The following is a 10,569-nucleotide window of genomic DNA, read 5'->3' on the forward strand; positions in this document are numbered from 1 at the left end:
CCAGACCTTGACTTGTATCTTTGGCCTTAGTGAGTCAAACTTATGTCCTCAGTGAAATGAAGGCACTGGCCTCTGCTTGTCATAAACAGAGCTTCATTAACTGCAGTGGGCAGTCTTGCTTCAGAAAAAAAAAGAAATCCATAGAAATTGAGCTTAGTGAAAAATTCAGTAGCTCTGCTTTTGTGAGTTTTCAATTCATCCATACCGTGTTTGCTCTAAAGTTTGAAAACTGTTCTGTAGTTAAAAGCTTAGGACACAACTGCTTAAGACCAGATGCTGAGAAACCTTGCACTGACATGAAGCAGACTAACTTCCCTGTTGAAATCAGAATTTGGCCCTGAAAAGAGCAGCAGAGACTTTGTGTGTGTGTTCCCCTGCCTATAACGTTTCCACACCCCAGAAATGGTGTCTGTTCTGCTGGAAGCATTCATCGTTGTTTACTTTGTTCCTGGGATGGCTCTAAAAAACCTTGACCATTTTCCAGAGATGCCAGTCATCTGCTCATAAAAGCTGACAGAGATAATTGTTGTGCTTTTTTGGAAGACCTTCCAAGGAACACATTGAATAGGGACAATTCATTGCAAGCCCAAAGGGAACTCTGCAGAAATGTATAGTCAGGGCAGCTGCCCCACTAGCTACCAGGCGCAATTTCTTTGGAGAACTAGCGTGATTTGCTGCCTGGGAAAAAGGTAACAGGTTGTTCATTAAGTAATTTGTGTAATGCTTGACTGAAAAGCAATCTGCATTTTCAAGCATAAAATCACATGCAGGCACAGAATCACATACAGAATCGGCACAATAGTATACTTAGTCTTTGGCTGAAGAGAATGGCAAAGAATATTTCTTGAACCTCTCAGTCCATCAGTCATGCTTGTTCAAATAAAGCAGTCAGTTTGCTTCTCTGCTAGTTGCTGACCCCAAAGCCATGAGTAAAGGATCGTGAATAATGTGTAAAGGCTGTAACTGGTTCAGAAAACCTTTAATTGGCTAATTAAAAAAGCCCTATAAGGGGCTGCAGAGAATCACCCAAAATGTTCCTAATGCACACTGACATTTTGATTTTCCCCAAAGTTTGAAGCAAGACTTTCGGTATGATCACAGTTTCAGCTAGAGAGGGCAGAATTACTTTCTTCCAACAACTCATTCATTCCTCCAAAGAGTGCTGACACAATCGGATCTCTCATCAGGGTTTAGTGCTAAGTCTTATAGCCCTGAAGCAGCACAAAAATCTCTGTTTCCTGAACATTTCACTGACCTGTGGTGTTAAAGACTTACCAACTAAGACAAGCCATTAAATGAGCAGGCAACCAGAACAGTAAAAATACTGCACGAAGCACCCATGGCTGGTAAGACCTCAGGATCTAAATCAAAAAATTTTTTATCATCTTTAGTGGAACTACTACTCTTTTCAGAGGTGAGGACTGAATTCTCCATTATGGAGGTAGAACTTGAGGCACACCACAGACACAGGCCTGGCACCGAGCTCCTATGTGATCCACACGCATACCAGGACATCCTTGCAGTGCTCTGGCTGGTGCATTTTGCTACCAGGACAGCCCAACACTGACTGCGACTTGCAGAGCACCCGCTCTCTGCGTCTGTGCACTCATGCTCTTCAAATACTTGAGCAAAAATGTTGCTGTTGCTCTTCTGCAGTTTTCTTACTTCTGCACTGTCAAAGCAGGTTTAATTATATGCAATAAATAGCTATCTGTGCTTGGAGACTTTAGATTAAGTGTTCAGTCAAGTTGAGGCTTCTCATTTGGAAGCAATCAGGGGACCAGCCATTTGTCCCATTTATGGCATGACAGAATTACAGTGTCATCAAGGGCAGAATGGTCCTCAGGAGGTCATTGATCCCAACCTCCTGCTCAAAGCAAAATGCATCCACAGTGTTTAGGCACCACATGGGTTGCAACACTGGCACTGGAGTAAAGGGCCTGCTTCTGAGTACCCAGGTCATGACATGCGCTTTGTATTGCGGGCTGTGCTCTACCATCATATCAGCATTATGATTTTTAGCACATTCTTACAATAAAAATCCCATTTTTTAATGTGATTTTCTTCAAAAATGCACTTTAATGTCCTCCTAAAAATATATATCTAATTTATGCACATTCTGAAGATGATAAATGTGTTGACAGTTTGGTGCAAGTTTTCTCTGTTCAAAATTTCTTCTACCCTGAGATGGGCCTTAGACTTCTCATTGTATTCCTCCTGCCCTCCATTAACTCTCTGAGTGTGCATAATCAAAAGATTTTCTTTCATTACCAGCAAAAAGGATAGGTTAAAGTAGAGAGAGATTTCTGAATGCAGTTGTATTTTTCATTTCATTCACAGCCTCCCTCATCTTTCTGCCAAAAGCTCACCATAATGTACACGTCTGGAGGGGTTAAAGGAAAAGCAAATATTGATTGTCTCAAGTTAAAGTTTGTACATTTGCAACTACAAAAGTGAAGCAGTGAGACAGATGGAGCCACATCATGATATTTAAGCATAAAGGTCAGGGAGTGATCTGCAGAGTGGTTATATTCAACAGTGCTTAAAGAACTGGGATTGCTGCTGCTGACAGACTTGTTAGAAACCTGTTTAGCTGCCACAAGCATAAATATATCCAAACAGAAGCATCTATCATCATTAGAATGATAACTCCAAATACATTTATTTCTTGTTTGGTTAGGCTTATTCTAGTTCTTACTCTTAATCCCCACAGACTTTGGACTCAGCCTTAACATCATTTGATTTTTACGGTTGGCTTCATTAGCTTCTAGTGCAATTTCAGTGGCTTGGTTACTAAATCAAATCCACTGTGATTGTGGTTGCATATGCTTCACAGGCCTTTTGAATACAGCAGATGACTTGGAGGCCCATTTCTCCTTTATTTTATGCATTTTGGACCAACAAATCCTTTTGATTGCTACCTTCCTTGTGAAGTTAGTGCTGTTGTAGCTGCACAGACTGTTTGAATTTAGCAGTGCAGTAACAAAGATGAAAACATTCCGCCTGGAGGAAAACCAGGAGTGAAAACCACTTGGCTGTCCTTGCTTTCAGAACATCTTCATATTGCATTGCTTAGACAGTTCCCGATGCGCGTCTCTATCAGAACTCTTATTTTATGACATATTTTGTTGTTTCCTTTTCCCTCCTTTTTTCCTTAGAGAACTATAGAAATGTCTCTTTCGGGGCTTTTTGGGGGCTATGAGGAGGTTCCTTAACACATACTATGATAGTTTATTTTCATTAAGGTCGCCTAGTAGAGGAATTAAGTCTTTACTGCCTTATCATCAGACAATACATTTAGTATTTGCTGGATTAATCCCTCAGTATTTGCTGGCTTCCCCCTTCCCCAAGATGTTTACCATTTTAACCAAGGTGAAGCATTGGCTATGTTAATAGGGCTATAGATTTAACCTACAGCAGTCCAGAGCGGTGGCCAAAAACAATGCTTATTGCTAAATAATGGAGTATTTTGCATTCCTTTGTGCAGTGGTCCTTTGGGATGTGAGGGCTAAGCAGCAAACCAGGCGAGAGACTTGTTGGCTCTTGTTATACAGCTTCCTCAGGCTGTCTCTGCTCTGGCAGTCTGTCACTAATCCACGTGTTAGTGTAGAAAAGACAACTGACTCACTGTGTGGAACTTGAAACACTTTAAAAAAAAAAAGGAAAAAAAGTCAGAATTATTTGGTGTTTTCTCCTTGCACCAGAATGCTGGGCAGTAGTGGCGTGAGGTGTTTGGAGGTCCAGGAGGTCCCTTTCTCCCCTCATGAGGCTCATCCTTACAGGTAAACAATGGATGGAGCCAAACTTTCAGCTATTCCTCTGCTGCTTCCACTTCCCCAGTGGGAAGGATTGGGGGGGTGAGGAGGCCCAGCCAGTGCCACATGCCCACTCCTGCCCACCACAAGCCAGGCACCCTGGCAAAACACCCCAAGGAGCCAGCCCATTCTGAGAGAGTAAGTAGCACCCTGTGGCGACAGACTCAGAGGAAAACCCTTCTCTCCTTCTCGCATGTTTAGGGCCCAAAACATAGCCGAGGTGTCTCAGGTGTGGGGTGCTGGGGCAGGTGAGGGCCTGCCTGGTGCAGCAGGTGTGTAGGGAGGGACCCCTCGGTTGAAGGATGTGGAGCTGAGGGGTGCAGGGCCCTCCCTGGGGCTGCAGGGGCCTGGCTGGGCAAGGCAGTGGAGCTCGAGTCCTTCTGGGGAGAGGCTGCCCGGGGAGCCAAGCACATCTGTCAGCTCATTGTCTGTGCGGAGAGGAGAACAAAGAGGAAAACAACAGAAAAAAAAGCAAAATGCATTTAAAAATACTCTTTCATTTCCCTTTTTGCCAAAAGCAGAAGTACTTAAATAACAGAGGACAAAAGCAGCTCTTGTAGAATTTCCAAGAATTTGAAAAAATAAGAAGTCCTGTGAGAAGGATTGTTTTTAGGAGACTTCCACCACTGTCCTGCCAGACCTGAGTGTGCAGTCTAGGGAACCCCTGCAGAAACACACCAGGGAGCTTGCCCCTCCTCTCTAAAGCAAACACCAGCCTTGCGGCTGCAGTATTTCAAGTCATGTTGGTTCGTTTGGATACGTGTCCCCTATTCATTTTAAAATCAAGCTTTCAGAAAGGTATGAGGCAATTTTTTTCCATCAGTATTTTTCTTCTGCAAATTGCTCGGCTAAAAGGCTCAGCAGAATATAAAAATCAAAGGAGTAGAGATTAAAATAGATATATATAAAAAGGTATTAAATAAAGCATTGCTAAAAGATTTTTCTGGGAAGTGTGGGCGACAGTAGATTTCAGAAGTATTTGTAGCCAGATGAAGCACCCAGTCTGTGTACAAATGTCCTATCACTGCAGATGTACTCTTATGGCTCAGGAGTCACTTTGATGGTATTTGATACAAAGGGAACAAATTTTGTCTTCCTCTATAAATGCAATTTTGTGTAACTTGGCATGGAGATGAGGTAGAGGCTGTCACACAAGCAATGAGGTGCTGTTACCTTGAGTACGGTGAATATGTGATGCTTTACTGTGAGTTTAGGCAGGACTGCCTCACAGCCTGTAGTGGTGGCAGTGTGGAGGTGCGGATCCACTGTCAGAGGTGTTGGGCTTGTTCCTTGATCAGAGGAGATGCATTGCTAGATATCATGTGCTGACATTTCATATTGCACGTATAAGAAAAGAGTATAAATAGTAAGAGGGCATACATAACAGAAATCAAGCACTCCATATGGCTGGTTTCCCAGTTAATGTAAGAATCTGTCCCTGTTGAACTACTTCTAGAAAAACCTATGCTCCAGTGAGAATTCAGAGCATCTGCCAGTTTTGTTGTGCAGCACTTCTGAAAACCAGCCCTAATGTGGCTGAGTTTGCTTGCTTCCATCTCCGTGCACCCCATATGAGATCTGGATGTTTAGCTAGTCCTTCCTGCACCTCCTTGCCCACTCCACCACTTGCCACACTGGTGGGAACTCGTGTGATCTTAGCTTAAAAGAGCAAAAAGTTTGGTGAGACCAAATGGGACTATTAATGAGTTATCTGACCTTCTGGTGCCCTCCATCAGTCACGCTGGCTGAAATCAAGTCTGGTAAAAAGCAGATGTTGCACCTGTGCTAAATATTTCATTCCTCAATTTGGCTAATTTCTATATAAACATTTAATTTTAATATCTATGTAAGCCTTTTCCTGACAAGAGAAGTGTTAAATGACATGTTTAAATGAGATGCTGTTGCTTTTGGTTAGGACTGGGAAGGTGCTTGAAATTAAGTCCATTTTGAGAGCTTTGCTACCTTGATGCCCTTAATTTGTCTCCTTTTTTAAGTCAAGCTTTATGATTTAAAAAAATACAGTGAGGTTAATATTGTGATATTCTCCTAGATGGGCAGCAGATCTGGGAAATGGAGGCAACAGTGGATAAAGATAAGAGCCAGCCTGTAAGTATACAAAGCATCGGATGTTCTCTCCTTGGGCTTCTCAGTCAGCAAGTTGTATTCAAGGGATAGCTCTCAAAGACCGTCTCAAAAGCAGAAAGAGCAGCTATCTTACTGCTGTGATGAACAAATGTCAAATGCTTCAGCAGTAAATATGTTGCAAAAAGAAACTATTCATTTAGTAGTAACCCACAGCAAATTGAATAACTGCTAGATTTTGTGTTCTTGCAGAAGACACTATTGTATCAGCCCCGTCCTCTGCAGGATGCTGGCTGTCCTGGCTTCCTTTTGCCTGTATGGAAGCCTTGGGTGTTCTGTACTTGCAGGACAGGATTTGTACTATAGTATTTAAAGTGAACGTTGATCTTTCAAGGGAATGAGCCTCTTTGTTCACTTTGCTTAATGGGACCTTACTGTAGTCACTCAGTACATTTAGGAGCAAGAACTTACATCGCCATGGGCCATGCCTGACCTTGCGTGAGAGAACTGGACACTTGCTGTTAATTTCCATGGAAGTAGAATCCGGCTGTGTATAAGTAAAAGAACCTATAGAATAATCAAGTTTATTCTAACAAAAAGAAAGAATTTTGCAATACGTAGTTGTTTGTCAAGCACAGTGTGATTAACAGTGCTGCTGTGTTTATTGCCATTCTGTGTGTTGTATTTGTAGCTGAGACTTCTCTCCAAGTTCAGGACAACACCAAGTACAAGAGAGGATACAGTACACAGAAAACAGCTTCCTAGTACCAAAATTCTTCTAATCTCTTACCGTCTGCCCTTTTTTTCCTTTTTTCTTCTCATACCTTCTTTATAGGGATGAATAGGAAGATTTCTCTTTCTCTATGCCTGGACGCATAACAGGGGAGATCCATGCAAGAATTTGCGGTCAGCCTCAGTTACTAATTCTGTATTGTCACTTTCCTTGTTTCAGAGCATGCTTTTTGTAGAAATACCAGAGTACCGTAACAAACACATTCGCACAGCTGTGAAGGTGAATTTCTATGTCATCAATGGGAAAAGAAAAAGAAGTCAACCTCAGCATTTTACCTATCACCCAGGTAATTCTCAATGACAGAGCAAGTTGTTGCCGAGTTCTCATGAGCAAGATTTTATTTTCTGCTGTGTCATTTTCTTGCCATTATTTGAGGATCTAAATTTTACTAATTTAATTCAGCTAAGTGCAGCCAAGCACTCAACAACTGTTTAATTTAAATGATGCATGTGATTTATGCTCAGGAATTTCCCATAAATTTAAGGGGACAGTTATCTTGGCAACGGGCTGATGCTGCCCTATTCACTTGACGGAAGTTTGCCAACAGCCTCAGTGGGAGCAGACTCAGTCTGCGACACGATGTGACCCTGTGAAAACCATGAGCATTGCCTTCCCCAGCTGACATGTAAGACACTAAGATAACATCAGATCTGGGAAAGTAACAAGGGCTTGGTATGGAGGAAGATGAGCAATATATATTCTTCAGAATGAGGCTGGTTGAGAAAAATATCAATGCTTCTCTGATGTTCTTCCTCTTGGGAACTGGTGAGCCATGTCACAATGAATGCAGTAGGATTACTAATGAGATTCCCAGAATTTCTCAGCTTTGGCTGGGAGAAAAATATTGTGAGAAAATAAAAGTATTGTGTTGTGGAAACCAGAAAGCATAAAATAACAGATTTTATGCAAGCTTCAAAATTATGTCTTAATTTGACTGGTTTCTAAGGACAGGCAAACATTTATTGTGATTCTTATTTTAGTCTTCTCCAGCCTGAAAATCTCTGGTCTTCTTCCTGAATTTATGAACTGTATAGGGTATCACTAATGTGAAGATTTTGTGTAGTTGCTAAATTGTTCTGCTATGGAATAGTATTGAGAAGTACAATAGTATCTCAGTACAATCCCTAAAATAGACCACTTCAGAGAAAGGTATTCTTACACTTCCAAAGAAATAACCCTACTGCATGACCATTATATGGATTCCATTGGATGGTATTTCTGTACTGAGTTTCGGGGAAGATTTGACCAAAAAAAAACCACATTAGAAATGTGCAAATTTGTCTGTAGAGGACCATCGTTTATGCGTACCAATATCACACAATTCTTACTAAATCATGGTCTTTTAAATGATGGTGTCAGAAAGGTCTTCAGCTCTCAGTACTGAGGAAGTTACATGCAGAAAAGGAGCTAAAAAGAAAGCTTTACAGTAGTTCAACTCTGCCTTTGGTTGCTAGTTAAATGTTTGACAGAAAAATGAGGAGTTGTATATCTCACAGGGTTTCTATTTATTCAGTCTTCCTTTGAGATGGAAGTGCTACACGAAACAACTGTCTATAGTTTCTTATTTTGCTTATGTTCCAGAATGGCCCTTAAGTGAATTAAAATATGAGCTAAAGTATTGAATTTTTCAATTTTTAGAAGTTTGTGGTTAATTAGATCATTAAAGATTTTCAAGAACATCTTAGTACAGAGTGCTTTCAAGGGAGACTCTGCCATGATTGCATATATGTGATTTATTAAGCTCAATGCCTGCAAGATAAGAGCTCACACATGCAGATCTTGTAAATGACTTAAATATTTTATTACTTCAAGGAAAACCTCTCTGTTTCTCATCAGCTTGTTACGAATAATGTCCTTTGCATGCTTTATTCTAGTACCATCAATCAAAACAGAGCCCATTGATGACTATGATCCAGCCTTAATCTGCAATACAGTACACAGTGGTCTGGGAACAGTAACACAGCCTTACTATTCACAGCATACAATGGTCACCGAATCCCCTTCCTGTCTTGTGGCCACTATGGCTCCTTGCCAGCAGTTGCGCTCAGGCCTTTCTTCTCCTGATTCTCGATACCATCAGCAGAATCCGGCCGCTGTAATATACCAAAGAAGCAAGAGCCTTAGCCCGAGCCAACTGGGCTACCAGCAGTCCAATTTGATGGCTACGCCAGTTGCTATTTCAGATGCCCATAGGTCAGTGCTGGTGCACGCTGGTTCTCCAGGCCAAACTTCTGCAGTGCTCCATCACTCTCCAGGCAACCAGCAGTCTTCTCCAGTGATTCACTATTCTCCAACCAACCAGCAGCTGAGGTGTGGAAGTCACCAAGAATTTCAGCACATCATGTGCTGTGAAAATTTTACATCCAGTGTTGCAAGATCCAGCCAGCCCCAGGTCAGTCAAGCACAAAGGTTAAGCCCAAGTTCATATCCTACCGTGATTCAGCAGCAGACAGCCTCAGGCCAGCGAGCAGCAAAAAATGGACCGCCGGTTAACGACCAGAAAGAAGTGTTACCAGCTGGAGTCACCATTAAACAGGAACAGAATCTGGACCAAGCATATCTGGATGACGGTAAGCACCGCTTTTCTCTTGTATGGATGGGTTTGTTGTAGGGAGGGGGGAAGTTTAGGACTTAAAAACCCCATCTGTTCCTTGGCACAAAACCAACGTGGCCTGCTTTTTATAGGTGTGGGTATTTGCTGTTTGCTCGTGCTGCATTTTGGTCTTTCATCAACTGCATTTTTGGTAGATAGCAATGCATTTTGGCAATTGAGCAAAAAACATAGTGTTCTGCAAAAATCCCGTCTTGCTTCGTGTCGTGGTGTGAGCTGTTGCCATTTTGTTTCCATTTGCCAAAGGTTAGTTTAGAAAATGGAGAATCTGAAACAAAATGCACTTTTAAATTAATTTTTTATTATTCATATCAGGGCAAAGTCCACTTTGTAAAATGCTTTTGTACATTTTGTACCCAAAAAAAAGCGCCCATTGAACAGTCTATCAAGGCCTGTAATGAATGGGGTAGTGCTGCAGGCAAAACTATTGCAGATGTTCTAGATGAACAGTAGGACATTGATCAGTACAACAATGCTGTTTCTTTGTTGTGAGCCCAGCAGATTTAGCCTTTAGGAATGAATATAAGTTAGAGTAAAGCTTTCTTTGAACATTCTTATTCTTAGGTAGGCAGCTATTGGCAGTCTGGTTGATTGGTTCTTTTATTAAAGTATGTTGCTTGCAAGAGGAAGTCAATGCAAAGTTAATAGTGCAGCTGGATGCTGCAATCATAAAGGCCAGTAGCAAAACCAACATTGATTTTAGTGGGAGCAGAGTGAGGTTGCTGGCTATACTGCTGCAAATATAGGGTGGTGGTCTGCATGAAATACAGATCTGATTTTCACATATATTCGCTGCTGCTGTCCTGTCAGTCTAGGCAATTGCATGCATGATTTTATCTTATGAATACGCACTGTTATGTGCCTTGTAAGCACCCAGTAGTTTGGGACTTTTCTTGCAGTTGTGAGAGTTGTGAAATTGTGCCCATGAAAGTTTTGTTTTCTTCGACTTGGGTATTGAGTGCTCTGTGGCTGTATCATGTACAGCCTTCATTGCTGCTTTTGTTGCAGAGTACAGTTTGGATGGTTTTCTCCATTACTCTGTGTTTGAAATGTGGTTGATAGAGCTTCGGTGCCATCACAGTAAAATCCGGAGAGTTTTTACTGGTCCAGTTGTCTGAAGAGGAGTGTTGAATTGGGTTCTAACAGTGAATTTGATTTAGGAGATTTGCTAGATCTGCAAGAAAATAGCTGAGTAAAATCCACTTCCAATTCAGGGAAGGGGGCATCATAACAAAGCAAGATAATCTTTCTAATAGTAACATTAGACA

The 10,569-nt window shown here is 41.6% G+C and overlaps 1 protein-coding gene across 1 annotated transcript in view; it reads left to right on the forward strand.

Annotated features, from left to right (window-relative positions):
• Nucleotides 1-10,014, forward strand: part of NFATC2 (nuclear factor of activated T-cells, cytoplasmic, calcineurin-dependent 2) — a gene marked incomplete at its 3' end in the record, with an annotated part of 50,021 nt that extends 40,007 nt beyond the window's left edge. Inside the window, exons 7-10 of the mRNA XM_010180340.1 lie at nucleotides 5,866-5,921; nucleotides 6,850-6,976; nucleotides 8,565-9,260; nucleotides 9,866-10,014. Coding sequence (XP_010178642.1) covers nucleotides 5,866-5,921; nucleotides 6,850-6,976; nucleotides 8,565-9,260; nucleotides 9,866-10,014 — 1,028 coding nt within the window. The remainder of the gene's footprint in view (nucleotides 1-5,865; nucleotides 5,922-6,849; nucleotides 6,977-8,564; nucleotides 9,261-9,865) is intronic.
• Between the last annotated feature and the right edge of the window lie 555 nt (nucleotides 10,015-10,569).

Source organism: Mesitornis unicolor, unplaced genomic scaffold (genome assembly GCF_000695765.1).
Source record: "Mesitornis unicolor isolate BGI_N332 unplaced genomic scaffold, ASM69576v1 scaffold2053, whole genome shotgun sequence".
NCBI classification, from domain to species: domain Eukaryota; kingdom Metazoa; phylum Chordata; class Aves; order Mesitornithiformes; family Mesitornithidae; genus Mesitornis; species Mesitornis unicolor.